Here is an 18,805-nt window from a genome sequence, read left to right as displayed (position 1 = left end):
GGCCCTGAACAGGTGCGTGCAATGAATATGGGCCTAGGGCTACTGGATTGGATGCAGGTGCGAGTATGGGAAATAGATAGGCCTATGTGACTTCACGTAACAGCTTCCTATTTGAGTAGGATAAAGGCTAGCCTACTGCAGCATCCGAGAGCATCACAACTGGAGGATATTACTGTACATCGCAGGTGCTTCCGCTTCAAAACGCTGCCAGATTTCCTCCATAAGGATTTGAACACTCATCTTAAAGTTTATTCAGTTTTTTTGTGTATGTCTGCCAGTAGCTTGCAGTCAGGCTTCTATGTTGATGCATCGTTATCAAAATAGGAATTCGTCTTACATGCCTTAACATCATGGTTAACCACCATAGGTGAGTTTGCTTTTTTACAAGTCATTTTCATGATATTTCCTTAAGACGCCATGCAGTGAAATTCAACGTTTTTGTAGGCCTGGCACCTTTTTCAAAATGACAATAACCCTATATATTGACAATGGGCATGCAAGCCAATACAAGTCAACAGCAACGTTATAGCAAGGGTTTGTCAAAGTGGAATGAATGCCAAAACGCTGAACTTGCACTGAGTGAGCCGCACTGTGCGAACTGTGTTAACAATAAGCTCCTTTCACTGTTTAGAGATTTATATCTTAACCAAGTCTGGGAAAATTGAATGTAAACAATTGTATGTTTTGAGAGTGTGTGGGTTAGATTGAAAGGGAAAATTAAGAGGTCTACTAGGGGCCCGGTATTTAAAAGCTGCGCGATTGTTATTGTCGTTATCTGCGGTTGTTCGGGCTCCCTTGCTCGTTAAAGAATTCCCCTCAAGGCATCGCTATTTAAATGATTATGTTGTTATTAAGGCGGACAATACTTTTATATGCCTTTGGTTTGAAACTGGCTCGAATTACCCCCGCTGTTAATAAAGCCCGGCAGTTTTTATTTGACGGTTTTTAGCGGGTGATTTTTTCCACAACAAGAGGAGAAAGGAAAGCTCAACAAAATCTCACACTAAGCAGTGAAATGAGTGTTTGTTTTAGTCTGTGAAATTATCCGGAGAAAATATGGCAGAGACCCTTCTACAAACAAACACTGTTAGCGAGTAACAATAGTCATTAGCGAGTAACAGTCACACATATCACACAGTAGTGTCGTGGATTTTTTTACAGTCACAAATAAATAATGCAATTATTTTCTTAATTAAATCTTAAACAAGATGCAAAACGATCAGAAGAAAAAAAGGGTATGGTTTTTACTCAGTTTATTTGAGTTTAAACGTTTTATTTATGTAGCCTACTGGAATTATTTACATTGATATATAATATAGGGGATATAGCCTATGTGATAATGGCACAATTGCTACGGTATTCTATGGAAACATAAATCAAAGGGCTCAACTTCATCATTCAAAAATATGTGTTTTAATAAATAGGCAAAAAAAACGGAGTTGAACATCCATGGAGCGTACTTCAATAACGTATTCTAAATTGCATTGGTCCCTTACAAGCTGAAGATACTTACAGGTATGTACAATAAGAAACATTTATATACTTCTATGTATTGTTTTTAAAAACAGAACGAAATATAAATTCCCCAAAAAGATAAAATATGGCTTTTCCTACTATCATCACCGACATTAAAACAACGTGATAATGCAGTAGACACTAGAAGCATCATACAACACTGTCTGACAACACTGTCTGACAACACTGTCTGACAACACTGTCTGACAACACTGTCTGACAACACAGTCTGACAACACTGTCTGACAACACTGTCTGACAACACTGTCTGACAACACTGTCTGAAAACACTGTCTGAGTATGCAACATGATTTTCGGGGTTATTTTGACTCCTTCTCACACTGCTCCATGTGTTAGGTAATTGCACTCAACACACCCCAGGAGAGTTGTGTGTCACATTACGTCTCTTGACAATGTTTCTGAGGTTCGTGGGTTCTTCAATAGATTCGGTGTCTTCGTACTTTGTAGAAGTAAACAGTCTATAACGGTAAAAAAAATACAACACATCAAAATGTTAGCACCAATTACCAATATTACAGATTTATTGCATATATATTATCAAGCAAAAGCTTTACAATATAGTATAACTAATACATCACATGCATAGCTTTATTGCACTTCATTCCTGAAAGAGATTGTTAAGGCTAGCCATGACCCCGTGCATTGTCTATTGGCATTAAGGGTGGCACAAGTGTCTATTTGAAACGTTCACTGGCCTAGGAAGTCATTAATGAAACAATTATTTCGCCCTGAGTGAAACCATATGTCAACAACGGAAAGGGATTTCATTTTAAATATGGTGCATAAAGCACAGTGGCCTATGTAATTGCATCACTGGAAAATAACAGAGCAGGCCAAATAGACTGTAATGATGTGAGCACCTGTCCGTTTTAGGATGTTGAGTGAACACACAGCATCATAAATTTATGATAAATATTTATGCAGTTATATTATTTCGAATGTAGTCTATGCAAACGCATTTGACTTCTTTCACAGTTGGCTATTACAAAGACTATATTTCCTTTCAGTAATTTATGAGGCAAAGTGTAAATGCCGCAATTAGCCTACATTTCTATTAGACTTTAGATGGCCGTTTTGTTTCTTGAATTCGTTTAATAAATATTAGTAGGCTACAATTTGCTATACATAGTGTGTATGTGTGGGTTAAACACATTTGTATTCGTTTTGTTCAATAACCAATGTAAGGAGGGAAAAGGGCTAAGCTGTTTACATCAGCCTATAGGCTAATGCACGCATAAGTAGCCAAGTCTCTAGGCCTAATTTTGATTTTAGCCTCATAAATTGTTGATAACATTTTAATTATGTCGTTTAATGAGAACAAATGAATGTAAAGACCACATCCCAAGAAAAATAACATGTCATTCTGGGTTCTCTCTTATTTTCCTTTGACATTCCACACAGGCTAATGAAACCCCAAACAGCATTGGCAGCAGAATTTGATATTGAAAAGACGTCCGGTTAAGTTCGAGAAAGACCACCTTCAAATGTACAGTGTTTACACAAATTACCATAGTGTAGTTTATTTTTCCTCTTTACAGAAGAGCTGGTTTAAAGCCTACGACAACAAAGTCTTTCTTGTGATCGATTGATTGCGAGTGGGCGGTCTGTAAACTACATGGTTCCAGTCCATGGAGCTAAACAAACCAAAAGCAGGCATTATTTCACTGGAAATGTGTTCTTCGCTGTCACGATTTTGAATCAATGTTCAACTCATATACGACTTTAATATGTGTTCCAATACATCAGTAGCCTACTAGAATTGGTCCAATCTATTCAGAGCAGACATGACATTTAAAAGCATAGGTAAATGTGTGGCCTATACTCCTTTAGAAAGAACTGGGCCTAGGCTTATTAACAATGTTTCTAATAATTATTTGTAGCAACAAACCATTCCAAACCATTCCTATTTGATTTTTGAACATGTAGCCTCTGACGAAGGCCGTGTGGCCGATACGTAAGCTTATTAAATATCCGTGATACTATCAAGAGCAGTGTGCGGTTTCCTCTTTCCTTCATCATGAACATGTAGCCTATGCCATATCAAGGCTCTTCAGTCTCCATTTTACAAAATGTACATTAGATTTACACTACTCTAATTAGGTCAAGGGCACTGGACAAGAAAACAAATGCATTCAGATTGTTGTGTGGCATGCATAGTGATGCATAAATAAGTCTCAATGACTTCACAGCGCAAAGCCGCACAACGGATTGGGTTACGGTATGCAATGATAAGGGATGTAGAAACTTTCAAAATACCGTATCCATTTTTTATCTGCAACCAGCCAGTATAGATAGACTTTAGGCCTAATGGCTCGCATATTTAATCAAAAGCTGGTTTAAACTCTCGGGCCCAAAGCCGAGCGTTGCCATTCCTGCGGCCTCCATACAAGAAAGTTCTCCATTGTGAATAAATTACCCATGGTAGGCTGTTCAAGGCTGCTGCTCTCTCTCCCATAGGCCCTCCGTCTTAAAAAGTCGTTACGAACGGACAAGGATTAAGTGCAAGACTCACATCTCACCGCAGAGTTTAATGTGTTTTCGAGCTGTCATGCCACTCACGGCTAGGAAAACCCCCATACGTTTCTACCCGTATTCACTCCCCCAGTGTCAGTGAAGCGTATTTTATAGTTGTCTTTGGTTGCTACCTCGGTGCTTGGCAAGTAAACAATGTTCCAAAACCATTATTTACATTAATAACACCAAGTTTCCATGTCCGTAAATCTTAAAGCAGCCATATTCTTATTGTAAATGAAGTACTCCATGACCCTCACTAACTTCTTTTAAAGCCCGTTTTCTTCTCATTTAGCAAAGTGTTGTTGTCAAGCAAATGCTGATGGAGCACTTGTCTAACTGTGTATTAACCTGGCTCATGCTCAGGTCATCCACATGCGTTTCTGCGCGCCAGACTCCAGGTGCGCGCGGACTGGTGAATTGTATGCCATGGCATGGATGTGTACGAATGTTATTTGTAGGCTATTGAGCTACCAGATTAATTTGATCATACAAATCCACTGAGACAATTGGGTAGGTTACAATTATTCCGTACACAATTCACTGTACCATTGTTATTACCTATAGAATTAAAGGGGACATTGTTTCGCTTTTAAATCAATAGCCTACCTGACGCTGACTTTAAGCTAAAGCCACAACCTAATATTTTTCCCCCGGGATCATTAACCAGTGCCAAAGCTATTGCTACTGTATGTGAGGTTCGCCATTATTATCACTTGTTAAATTTGCCCTAAAATGTCCACGAATTTCAAATAGGATATAGGCTAGCCAATAGGAATAGGCCTACTCTATGTTCACAACTTTTATGCATAATAATAATAATCATCATCATCATCATTTAGGACTTATTTTTGGTTTTGTTTCGTCTCATGGGAGGTAAAGCTGCATTTGCCACCTACCGCTTTGGCAATGAGTGAAGGGCTTTGGGTGCTAGTGCGTTGCAGACATTGACCAAGCGCCCTCCATCCTCCACACCGAGAAAGCATAACTGAGTCTTTCGTGCGCAACGTAGCTGCAGCTCGACATCTTGTTGTCCATCTCGTCGCTTTGCAGCACCTGATAGAGGAAGTCTATGTATCTGGAGGCCAGTTTTAGTGTCTGGATCTTGCTCAGTTTATCCGAGGGTAGAGTGGGGATGATTTTGCGTAAAGACGAGAAGGCTTCGTTGAGCGACTGTGTCCTTTGCCTCTCCCTGACGTTGGCCAGGCACCGCTGGTTCTGCAACTCCTCGTAGGACTGATTGCTGCTTGGACTCGTTTTTTTGCCCCGTTTCACGGAACCCGGACTGCAGTCCTCGCTCGACTTTTTACTGTGTCTCCTCTTCCTTCCAAATCTTTTCTGTTGTCGGTCCAACTCCTCCTCGCTGGTCACTAGGCTATCCACAGGGGAGATGGGAGAACTTGAGCCCTCTTCCATTTCTCGTTTAAAGAAATGCAAGGATATCGAAGAAAAAACGGTCTCCACTTTTGAAGCCTGAGTTAGAAAATATATCCGAATATGTAGCCAGGCTCCGACAGAAAGTCGTTTTAAAAAATGTCTTACTCTACGACTATTCTTCTCTCTACGTCTTGGGAGTCTGATACACTACTTTCAAACGTACGCTTGGCACCGTGTTTCTCTCGCAGGAAGTTTTTCCTTACTTTTTTGGGGAAACTTCATCCAAGATTCAGATGCTAAATAGTTGTCTGAGTGGAGGGGGAGGCAGTATTGGGCTCTGATTGGCCAGCTAATAAACAGGAGGGAACCGTCTTAGGTTACACTCCATCATTCTAGCAGCCCAGGACTTCAGTCACAACATATTTGATTGTCATGTCAAAACAATCAAATATGACAAAAGTAACAATACCTCTACTATTATTATCTGCAATAATTCATGTTCTAGCCTTCCTATTCCAAATATAGTACGTTTATTTGATACATGCATAATTCAAATTATGAAAAGTGTGTTGTTTCTTAATTGGATATTAATGAACAATGTCCATTTAATTTCTTAATACTGACTATCTTAATATAGTGACATCAAGATAAACGATAAATATAGGCATAATAACCTAAATATATATAGGCCTATATGTAATCCAAATAATATATAGTTGCTATCTCTCTATGATGCATCTCAATAGGCCTTCTATTCAAAATCAAATGAATGTTTATTTGTCACATGCGCAGAATACAACAGGTGTAGTAGACCTTACAGTGAAATTCTTACAAGCCCTTAATCAACAATGCAGTTCGAGAGCTATAGTTAAGAAAGTATTTACTAAATAAACTAAAGTAAAAAATAAAATAAAAAGTTAAACAATGAAATAACAATAGCAAGGCTATATACAGGGGGTACCGAGTCAATGTGCGAGGGTACAGGTAAGTAGAGGTTATTTGTACATGTAGGCAGGGGTAAAGTGACTATGCATAGATAATAAACAGCGAGTAGCAGCAGTGTAAAAACAAGTCTTATGGCTTGGGGTAGAGGCTGTTAAGGAGCCTTTTGGACCTAGACTATGCGCTCCGGTACCGCTTGCCATGCGGTAGCAGAGAGAACAGTCTATGAATCTATAAGTTCAGTGAACATTTAGTTTGTGAGCATGGGTTGAATTTGAATACATAGAAAATACTTACCCTATACAGACAGTGGGAAATAGATACACTTGTTCACTAATTAATCAAAAGTATGTATGCTTCCCCAGTTTTCATAATGTGGAAGTCACCGATAAGTTATCGTGTTTCTGTGGATGCCTCCAGTGGACGTTTTGCATTGGCGTTTTGGCAAAGTTCCACTTCTTCATGTGTGATGTCATGTTTTCTACACATAACGATGCGCAAGTGGCTCATAATAACGGCCGAATTGTCTGCTGCCAAAATGCTTTTAACATTGGAGTAAAATCCCACTGTATATGTGTTTAACCTATACATTTATCTGTAGTATTAAGGTATAATTAATTGAAATCCTTCCTCATAATTATGAAAGACTTGAATTGCACAATGAGTTTAATTGCTTGGTAAAATAAATTTGTGAAGGATGAAGCCTAATAACAAGTGAGTATATTCAAACAGATGCAAGATATTTTTATTTTGTGCAATGTTATTCTTATAAACGGTCAATTATATGAACTCAAATACTGTAGCCTACTTCAATACCTCTCTGAGCAACACAATCTCACACTCAATTCGTGTAAATATGTACAAATTATTGAATCAGATTTCGTGTATTTTTCTGCGGTTTTGTCTGGCTTGATTCTTGTGAAAATACCAAAAAATGTTGTTCAACTTAATTGGTAGGAAAATTAAAAAAATATTGTGCGACATTCATAGGAAAATATATTTTTGGGGGGCAAACTTCGGAACAATATTTTGACAGTTATTGAAGCAATGCTTTTTGGGTAATGATGTTCTACACTCCATTTTTTTGTATCCCACATTTATTTATATATATATAAAAAAACATGTTAACAACCCAATTTTGTTAATCAACCAGATTGTCACCGAAATACTTATAATATAATAGTAGCCTTTTGTTTTTGTTTATTAATGCCAATGTTGTTTTCTATGCTTGTTTTTGCTTAATACTTTAGGATCCTGGTGCCATGTCTGATTTGGTGAGGGTTGCCAGATTGGAGTAAAAAGCTGTATTTGGCAGTTTTTTGTGTGTAGTATCGATGAAGGTATTTATTGGGGAATGGGGATACATTTTCATGATGGGAAATTGATTAATCAATAAATGTGGGGAAACAGAAGACCTGCAAAGAAAATCTGTTTGGTTTAAATTTCCCTGGTGCAACTGCATGGTATTTGAACTATAACGAGTCTGGACTATGACAATTAAGCCATATCAATGCAGTTAAACAGGATAATGTAAAGTAACGAATTATGTTGGCACTTCCAAGGCCATTTCATGATGATTATTACAGTTGTGTCAATCATGTTATATACTTAGACTATTGTAACAAGGACTATGCCTGCATTGCAGGCCTACTGCCTCTGCCTAGGCTTTCATGGCAATGGCTGTTAGAGCTCACTTTGCCACGTATGAGCCCCGGTTAGAGTCCCTGTTGCAAGCGTTCACTTTTTTCCGCTATATTGGTGGCAGCGTTGCGATCACGTCCAGCTCACGTCTAGTTAAGTGATCTAGTGGTGGGAAGCATTCTGTTTTTAAAAACTGTGTTGGATGCAATTACATTGATATAGCTAGTGAACAATGGGTAAGCAACAATGGGCATGATGGATAGAAGTGATCACTACAGGTGTGATCAAGCCTTACATCAACGTTGTCTGAAGCGGAATGGAAAGGGCTATGCCCTGACCAGTTATTCTGAAGAAAATCCTCTGTGACTGTCTACTTTACATAAGTTAACTTACCAGCGTGGACCCGAAACAAACACATTGTGCACATTTACAAACGGCCTGTTTAAAGTGTTATTACAACCATGTTGTTCTGTTGTTGCTGAAGCGTGTGTCAAATAACCTGACAATGACCCGCGTCATATGGGTAGACACATAATGGAAGTGTGTTGTGCAGCAAAAGACAACTATCCTTTTTGTAGGATGCAAACCAGTCATATGAATCACTGTTGATCCATCCTGTTCTGATCTAATGAGATGGATGGAGGATTTTCTGCTGCCTAGAATCGAGGCCTTTCCCAGTCATGAAGGACGAAGCTAGGCCACTCTTGGTTCTCATTTCCAAAACTGAACTCAAATTAGTGGTTATATGACAAACTCTCCTTTACCACTTCGCCCAACACGTTGTACCCCAGAGGTTGTAAATAAACCCTATTTAATGTGATATAACTTGTATATTATCATAGGGCTGTGAAACCCATAGCCAAATGGCTTCAGACTGAACATTTCTCACTGGAAATTGCTGCTGACATTGAACATAGCTTATTGCTTTCTTCAGTGGAAACACAGAATATGTATAAAAATGCCAAATATACCAAAAGATAAATCAAACAGAGATTTACGACTATTTAACCATGTTAATCATTACTGAAACATGCAAACTTTTAAAGATAATGAATACATGACTTCTAACTACAAATATTTTGTTTAAAATAATTCATTATAGGGGAGGATTTGGCTGGCCGGGATGTCCTTGTCTCATCGCGCTCTAGCGACTCCTGTGGCGGGCCAGGCACATGCACGCTGACATGGTTGCCAGTTGTATGGTGTTTCTTCTGACACATTGGTGCGGCTGGCTTCCTGGTTAAGCGAGCAGTGTGTCAAGAAGCAGTAAGGCTTGGCAGGGTCGTGCTTTGGAGGACGCATGGCTCTCGACCTTCGCCTCTCCCGAGTCCGTACGGGAGTTGCAGCGATGAGACAAGACTGTAACTACCAATTGAGGAGAAAAAAGGGGTAAATAAAATAAATCAAATAAAAAATCAAATTCATACAAAAGTCAAGAGTTGGCTATAACATTAGTACAAACAAAGTGAGTGTGTGTATATGTTTGTAAGTGTTTCTGTGTGTGTGTGTATTATGGTGTGTATTATAATTTCCCATCATAAAAATGTATAACCATTCCCTAATCAAATATCTTCATCGATACCAAAAAATAAGAGACAGCCTTGTATTAAATGCATTATGAAGAAAATGTTGTAATGTAGGCTCCACTAAATATGAAATGCGTTATGAAGAAAATCGTGTTGGCCTACACTTACCTACACCAAAAAGGGACTTTCTGACTACAAGTGCACCAGTATCCTAAAGTATTAGGTGAAAACAAGCATAGAAAATAGTATTGGCATTAACAAAAAAATAAGGCTACTATTATTTAGATGATAATCTGGTTGATAAAAAAATTGAGTTGTTAGCACGTTTTTTTTTTTTTATATAAATAAATGTGGGACAAAAAAAAGGCATTGAGAACACCATTGCCCATCATGCATTGGTGTAATAACTTCCAATTTTTGTTGAAGTCAGTTAAGAACAAAATCTTATTTACAATGATAGTCTACACCGGCCAAACCCGGACAACCCTGGGCCAATTGTGCACCACCCTATGGGACTCCCAATCACCGCCGGTTGTGATGCAGCCTGGATCGAACCAGGGTGTCTGTAGTGACGCCTCTAGCATTGAGATGCAGTGCAAAAGATTGTTCCGAAGTTGCCCCCCCCAAAAAAATATTTTCCTATGAATGAAGTCGCACAAAAGTGTGTGTATGTTCACACAAATTAAGCCACACAAAAAATGCCCGAATTGAGTGTGAGATTGTGTTGCTCTGACATTAACTTTATAAACAACACTTGAAAATGCAGCCAAGCCTACTGACAAAAGAGCTATATAGGTTTACATGTTTATATGTCTTACATTATACGGAGGCCTAATGCATTTACTGTATTATTTGTTACATTAGCCTACTGGAAATAAGCGGATATCAGATGTACTTTTGCAGAGACCCATTTTTTAAGTTGCGGAATTATTTGAACACATGTAAGTGGGCCTGGTGTGAGGACATGCTGGCAGCACCTCAAAGGTCCCTGCCTGTACGGCCATCTCTGTGCCGGGTCTGGTGTATCTCTTTGACTAGGATGGTAATAATGCATGTCACACTGCTTTTACCCACGTCCAGCGCTCCCAAAACCGACTCTGGGAATTCTCCGAAAAGGTAAAGTTTGGTCACTAGTAATTGAAGGTGATGATATCTTGGGTTTGAAGAAATACTGTATGTAATATTTAACATTCTAGAAATACGCATTAACCATCAATAGACATGGCAGCACTCAAAAGACACACATACACACACACACACAGATTTCCTCTGATTATGCCCCCTGACCTTTTGCTCCATGTCTGCAGGGTTGCAGGAGGCCAGTTTACCTAGGTTAGAGGGGGGCGGAGCAGGGGAGAGGGTCTAAGCTAGAGAGGCTGATCTTAAACAGTGACTGGGGGCTATACAATGTGGTCCTGGGCCAAGAATAAGCAGTTTCATCGAATTCAAGTTAACTCTATTTTACTTTTATTTTTAATCTAATATCTTAAGCTGCTCTTGTCTATTACAGTTTTATAGTTTGTCATGTATTTGTATGTTTTATGTGGACCCCAGGAAGAGTAGCTGTTGCTTGTGCAGTAGCTAATGGTACAACAGCTACTCAACCTATATGGGCGTTTTGTCTTTATCATGACCCAAGTCAATGTTTATAGTGCATCATAATTGACTTATACTGTATTTCATGTTGTAAAACACTTGTTAGATTGATGCCTTATCCTGGTGAGAGTGAGGGGTGATTCTCTCCTATGAGCATCTGCGTGTGTGTGTGTGTCTGCAATGCATGTATGTGCATGTGTGTGTATGAGATGACCCGCATCAGATCAAAGATGAGCTCAGGGCCGTATTTCACCCTGGCAGAATGACGCATTTATATCTCCCTGACACCTCCAAACCAGCTCCACATGGGCCCGGCCTCCCCTTAATAAGCCTAGATCTTTTCTACAGAGGCCTGTCACATCAATCGAGACACATCCTCCGCATGCAGCACGCTGACTTCAGATCAGGGTAATAAATAGAGAACGAGTGGCCGGGGGGAGGCGTGGAAAAAAATAATAATAAAAAGATGACCCGGCATGTGCGGCATCAGTCAAGGCTTTTATGAAGCGTCTGCCTAAAAAGCCAAATCGATGGGTTTGGCCCCCGCCAAGGGCTTCAGATCTGACAAAGGTTAGGGAAGTATTATGAAAGGTTATGAACGAGATGATTTGTTGGGGCATTATGTGATGAGTGGAATTTTACTGTCCATGTGCATGCCAGGATTGGTTACCTCGGGGTTTGGGCCACAACCCTTACAAGGCTTACCCCAAATGATCTTGGCAAGTGGATCTAAAGCAGTCAGATGAGAGCACAGTGTGTGTGTGTGTGTGCGCACACATGTGTGTGGCTGTCCATCCATCCATGTGTGTGTGTGTCCATCCGCGTGTGTGCACGCACGCGCGTCTATGTGTCATGGTGTGTGAGTGAGAGAGTGAGGGGGAGCATGTGTTTCATACCAAGATGAACAAAAGATGTTCAGCAGAGAAAGAGCTCCAGCTGGTTTTCATCGGTAGCACTGCTTGTGTCAATTACTTACAGTGCAATCACTTTTAATGTTGCTACTGGTTTTGCTGCTTCCATGAACAGATTACCGTTCACATCACATACCGATACCTGTTGCTCTGCAATTGCAATTGATATTGCTTGTATTTTCCAAACCTGCATTTCCTAGTACCTTCATTACTCTGAAACACACAAATGTCCTGCTTTAGCTTGTAGGCCTTTCCTGCAGTCAAATGACCTAGTGGCCTCATGGGTGGAATGCTATTCATGTTTTGCCTAATTTCCTAATTAATTAACATTATTTAAAGGGAAAAGCCGAAAATCTGGTGTTTCTATGTCAAACAGTTTTGTTTTATTACAGTCTTCTGTGATCAATATAACGTGTGCTATTGGGATGCAAACTCAAAATGTAATACATTTACACTCTCTATCTGACATGGTACAGGTGTCTTCTTTTTTTAAGCCCATAACCATGTGTGTGAGGTGTATACTTTTGTTTCAAAGTAGATTTGTTTAAAATGACCAATAAAACACTGTGTGACCCTGATTTAGCCCACTGCAGTAAAAGGTTAAACATCACATTCGATGTGGCACACTGAATTGCTAACCCTGTATCACCTCTTTAACTTAATACGAGGAGTAGTCTTGTAAAGACACACTCCTGGCTGTGACGTTAGCATTTCTGTCCCCTGTCATTTTGACAAGCAGCTGAGGACAAACTTTGCTCTGTTAGCCACCCTTGGACACACTGAGTGACACATGAAGGGAACCAGGAGAGTAAACAATTCCCCACACACACTATAGTCTGTAAACATCACCTGTTCAGGGATCACTACTACCAGGGAAAGACTGGGACCAGAAATCAGCCATGCAATTCTAACACAAAAGCCCATTTTTTCCTCTAGGATTACACATCAGCCCATTACTTTCCTCAATTTAGACAGGCCCGCTTGACTAAAGATGGACCAGCCCATCTGGCATTTGCTAGAACTACCCAATAGCTGGTCCATCTCCGACTACCACCAACACCACCCCTACTGCCGACCATTACCCAATCAAGGAGGAAGTGGCTCTTCAACAAAATGTAGAGATTTCCCCATATTGCAGCACTCTTTTCCAGCAAGGAGGACTTCTTCAGCATTACCAATGAAAATGTCCTCACAGGTATTGGTTATACATGTTCGGACAACACCGGAGAACATAGACTCTTAGAGTTACAAATGTAATCTGATTACTGTAAGATAAAACGTTGAGAAAGAAAGACTCCACTCATAGACAAAATGTCCAGATAATGTCCACATTTTTGAACAGGTGTAGATGATTAAAAGATGCATTGTGAACTGATTTTGATCAGGTCTTATAAGTGTAAAACAGACAAGATGAGGACTCATGACCCATGTTGGCGCCAGGTTTAAACAGAGTTTCTGTTTCATATACACTTGGGGCTGGTTTTCCGGATGTAGATTAAGCCTAGTCCTGGACTAAAACCAGGTCGAGGTTTTCTTTACCTATGACATCATATGGGTGGCATGCAGGTATTTTTTTTTTTATTAATTATTATTAGGCAAGTCAGTTAAGAACAAATTCTTATTTACAACGACACCCTAGTGGGTTAAGTGCCTTGTTCAGGGGTAGAACGACAGATTTTGACCTTGTCAGCTCGGGGATTCGATCTACCAACATTTCAGTTACTGGCCCAACGCTCTAACCACTAGGCTACCTACCGCCCCTTATCACACAATACAGTTTGATAATCAGACCCTATAATTTATGGTAAGCCCCTTTGGTGAATGAAGCAAGAGGCAATATCAGTGAGTATATGTTGGTGGGGCCATAAAACCATAGGCACTAAATCACAAAGATTCGTTCTTCACTGTAGTATACCTCTCAGTGGCTCTCGATTCATACACTATACAGTGGGGCAAAAAAGTATTTAGTCAGCCACCAATTATGCAAGTTCTCCCACTTAAAAAGATGAGAGAGGCCTGTAATTTTCATCATAGGTACACTTCAACTATGACAGACAAAATGAGAAAGAAAAATCCATAAAATCACATTGTAGGATTTTTAATGAATTTATTTGCAAATGATGGTGGAAAATAAGTATTTGGTCAATAACAAAAGTTTATCTCAATACTTTGTTATATACCCTTTATTGGCAATGACAGAGGTCAAACGTTTTCTGTAAGTCTTCACAAGGTTTTCACACACTGTTGCTGGTATTTTGGCCCATTCCTCCATGCAGATCTCCTCTAGAGCAGTGATGTTTTGGGGCTGTTGCTGGGCAACACGGACTTTCAACTCCCTCCAAAGATTTTCTATGGGGTTGAGATCTGGAGACTGGCTAGGCCACTCCAGGACCTTGAAATGCTTCTTACGAAGCCACTCCTTCGTTGCCCGGGCGGTGTGTTTGGGATCATTATCATGCTGAAAGACCCAGCCACGTTTCATCTTCAATGCCCTTGCTGATGGAAGGAGGTTTTCACTCAAAATCTCACGATACATGGCCCCATTCATTCTTTCCTTTACACGGATCAGTCGTCCTGGTCCCTTTGCAGAAAAACAGCCCCAAAGCATGATGTTTCCACCCCCATGCTTTACAGTAGGTATGGTGTTCTTTGGATGCAACTCAGCATTCTTTGTCCTCCAAACACGACGAGTTGAGTTTTTACCAAAAAGTTCTATTTTGGTTTCATCTGACTATATGACAATCTCCCAATCTTCTTCTGGATCATCCAAATGCTCTCTCGCAAACTTCAGACGGGCCTGGACATGTACTGGCTTAAGCAGGGGGACACGTCTGGCACTGCAGGATTTGAGTCCCTGGCGGCGTAGTGTGTTACTGATGGTAGGCTTTGTTACTTTGGTCCCAGCTCTCTGCAGGTCATTCACTAGGTCCCCCCGTGTGGTTCTGGGATTTTTGCTCACCGTTCTTGTGATCATTTTGACCCCACGGGGTGAGATCTTGCGTGGAGCCCCAGATCGAGGGAGATTATCAGTGGTCTTGTATGTCTTCCATTTCCTAATAATTGCTCCCACAGTTGATTTCTTCAAACCAAGCTGCTTACCTATTGCAGATTCAGTCTTCCCAGCCTGGTGCAGGTCTACAATTTTGTTTCTGGTGTCCTTTGACAGCTCTTTGGTCTTGGCCATAGTGGAGTTTGGAGTGTGACTGTTTGAGGTTGTGGACAGGTGTCTTTTATACCGACAACAAGTTCAAACAGGTGCCATTAATACAGGTAACGAGTGGAAGACAGAGGAGCCTCTTAAAGAAGGTCTGTGAGGTCTGGTCTGTGAGAGCCAGAAATCTTGCTCGTTTGTAGGTGACCAAATACTTATTTTCCACCATAATTTGCAAATAAATTCATTAAAAATCCTACAATGTGATTTTCTGGATTTTCTTTTCTCATTTTGTCTGTCATAGTTGAAGTGTACCTATGATGAACATTACAGGCCTCTCTCATCTTTTTAAGTGGGAGAACTTGCACAATTGGTGGCTGACTAAATACTTTTTTGCCCCACTGTATATACAAAATTTGTGGATTTGGCTATTTCAGCCTCACCCATTGCTTACATTTTACATTTACATTTAAGTCATTTAGCAGAAGCTCTTATCCAGAGCGACTTACAAATTGGTGCATTCACCTTATGATATCCAGTGGAACAACCACTTTACAATAGTGCATCTAAATCTTTTAAGGGGGGGGGGGGGGGTTAGAAGGATTACTTTATCCTATCCTAGGTATTCCTTAAAGAGGTGGGGTTTCAGGTGTCTCCGGAAGGTGGTGATTGACTCCGCTGACCTGGCGTCGTGAGGGAGTTTGTTCCACCATTGGGGGGCCAGAGCAGCGAACAGTTTTGACTGGGCTGAGCGGGAACTGTACTTCCTCAGAGGTAGGGAGGCGAGCAGGCCAGAGGTGGATGAACGCAGTGCCCTTGTTTGGGTGTAGGGCCTGATCAGAGCCTGAAGGTACGGAGGTGCCGTTCCCCTCACAGCTCCGTAGGCAAGCACCATGGTCTTGTAGCGGATGCGAGCTTCAACTGGAAGCCAGTGGAGAGAGCGGAGGAGCGGGGTGACGTGAGAGAACTTGGGAAGGTTGAACACCAGACGGGCTGCGGCATTCTGGATGAGTTGTAGGGGTTTAATGGCACAGGCAGGGAGCCCAGCCAACAGCGAGTTGCAGTAATCCAGACGGGAGATGACAAGTGCCTGGATTAGGACCTGCGCCGCTTCCTGTGTGAGGCAGGGTCGTACTCTGCGAATGTTGTAGAGCATGAACCTACAGGAACGGGTCACCGCCTTGATGTTAGTTGAGAACGACAGGGTGTTGTCCAGGATCACGCCAAGGTTCTTAGCACTCTGGGAGGAGGACACAATGGAGTTGTCAACCGTAATGGCGAGATCATGGAACGGGCAGTCCTTCCCCGGGAGGAAGAGCAGCTCCGTCTTGCCGAGGTTCAGCTTGAGGTGGTGATCCGTCATCCACACTGATATGTCTGCCAGACATGCAGAGATGCGTTTCGCCACCTGGTTATCAGAGGGGGGAAAGGTGAAGATTAATTGTGTGTCGTCTGCATAGCAATGATAGGAGAGACCATGTGAGGATATGACAGAGCCAAGTGGCTTGGTGTATAGCGAGAATAGGAGAGGGCCTAGAACAGAGCCCTGGGGGACACCAGTGGTGAGAGTGCGGAGACAGATTCTCGCCACGCCACCTGGTAGGAGCGACCTGTCAGGTAGGACGCAATCCAAGCGTGGGCCGCGCCGGAGATGCCCAACTCGGAGAGGGTGGAGAGGAGGATCTGATGGTTCACAGTATCAAAGGCAGCCGATAGGTCTAGAAGGATGAGAGCAGAGGAGAGAGAGTTAGCTTTAGCAGTGCGGAGCGCCTCCGTGACACAGAGAAGAGCAGTCTCAGTTGAATGACTAGTCTTGAAACCTGACTGATTTGGATCAAGAAGGTCATTCTGAGAGAGATAGCAGGAGAGCTGGCCAAGGACGGCACGTTCAAGAGTTTTGGAGAGAAAAGAAAGAAGGGATACAGGTCTGTAGTTGTTGACATCGGATGGATCGAGTGTAGGTTTTTTCAGAAGGGGTGCAACTGTCGCTCTCTTGAAGACGGAAGGGACGTAGCCAGCGGTCAAGGATGAGTTGATGAGCGAGGTGAGGTAAGGGAGGAGGTCTCCGGAAATGGTCTGGAGAAGAGAGGAGGGGATAGGGTCAAGCGGGCAGGTTGTTGGGCGGCCGGCCGTCACAAGACGCGAGATTTCATCCGGAGAGAGAGGGGAGAAAGAGGTCAAAGCACAGTGTAGGGCAGTGTGAGCAGAACCAGCGGTGTCGTTTGACTTAGCAAATGAGGATCGGATGTCGTCGACCTTCTTTTCAAAATGGTTGACGAAGTCATCCGCAGAGAGGGGGGGGGGGATTCAGGAGGGAGGAGAAGGTGGCAAAGAGCTTCCTAGGGTTAGAGGCAGATGCTTTGAATTTAGAGTGGTAGAAAGTGGCTTTAGCAGCAGAGACAGAAGAGGAAAATGTAGAGAGGAGGGAGTGAAAGGATGCCAGGTCCGCAGGGAGGCGAGTTTTCCTCCATTTCCGCTCGGCTGCCCGGAGCCCTGTTCAGATGTATAAAACCGAGTACACTGCCATGCAATCTCCATAGACAAACATCGACTGTAGAATGGCCTTAGTGAAGAGCTCAGTGACTTCCAATGTGGCACCGTCATAGGATGCCACCTTTCCAACAAGTCTGTTCACCAAATTTCTGTCCTGCTAGAGCTGCCCCGGTCAACTGATAAGTGCTGTTATTGTGAAGTGGAAACGTATAGGAGCAGTATGTAACAATGTGTGTAACAGCTTGAAGCATTTAGGATTGTTTAATATGATGCAGGTTTCTCATAGATGTTCAATCTCCAGTGTGGACAGGGGCCCGGGGTGCCAGGGGCCCTCAGAGGCCTCCAGTACATTCAAGGGTATGGAGAGCAAAATAGGTGGGAATTTTCCCATTCTATGTGCAATAAGCCTATCCTCACTGTTGAGTTACACTCAGGTTAGGATATGCTGACTGTGCCCAATGTTGAAGTCTAGCATATTGGGCCCAAAAAAGGAACTTGTCAAAAAGTCAATAGATCAACAAAAACAAAAATCTGCCTAGTTACTTCTAATATGTCTATCTGTTTTATCAGTAGTTTGCAAGAAATGTGTAACTTAGAGACTGTAGCTAAATGAGAATATATTGGAGAAACTTTTGGGATACTTCCATCAAAATTCTTCACTTGGCCATGGTAACAATGTTTGAGGCATACATGTTATAAAAAACTAAAACTTTGCACCTATTGTCTGTGCATATTGCTTTGGGGATTGAGAAAATCGAACTGGTATTTCTCTCCACTGAAAGTGGGGCCCTAGTGCAAAGTCATGAACTTTCTCCCCTTGCTTCCCCCCACAGTGAGACTCAACTCACACCCAACTCAAACACGTTTCATTGACTTGACAGTTAAAGAAAACGGCGTTGCCAGAGCAATTATGTTGGCGAAAACGCAATTATATTCATTATGCATGTACAACCTCCAGGATCTGAACCCAACTTCAAACACCGTCTGGAATAGAGGGTTTCTTGCTGATGGGACAGAGAGTCAAAGACTAATTAAGTAAGAGAGTGAATGGAGAGGGAACGGTCAGTAGGGTTCTGACAGGGGGAAGTTCACTCCTCTGCCTCCTGCACTAACACAGCTAG

General features: G+C 41.7%; 1 protein-coding gene across 1 annotated transcript; it reads right to left on the bottom strand.

The window, feature by feature from the left end:
- Positions 1-1,289: 1,289 nt before the first annotated feature.
- On the bottom strand, positions 1,290-5,676 carry twist2. The gene is made up of 2 exons (XM_055871992.1): positions 4,947-5,676; positions 1,290-1,994 (listed from the first exon to the last, which is right to left on the bottom strand). Exon 1 carries the CDS (start codon positions 5,461-5,463, stop codon positions 4,978-4,980), a length of 486 nt encoding a protein of 161 aa, XP_055727967.1. The 5' UTR covers positions 5,464-5,676; the 3' UTR covers positions 1,290-1,994; positions 4,947-4,977.
- Positions 5,677-18,805: the final 13,129 nt, after the last annotated feature.

The sequence above is a fragment of the Salvelinus fontinalis genome, chromosome 19, assembly GCF_029448725.1.
Source record: "Salvelinus fontinalis isolate EN_2023a chromosome 19, ASM2944872v1, whole genome shotgun sequence".
NCBI lineage: Eukaryota > Metazoa > Chordata > Actinopteri > Salmoniformes > Salmonidae > Salvelinus > Salvelinus fontinalis.
The sequence above is the reverse complement of the archived record's forward strand: the minus strand, read 5'-3'. Positions and strand labels throughout refer to the sequence as shown.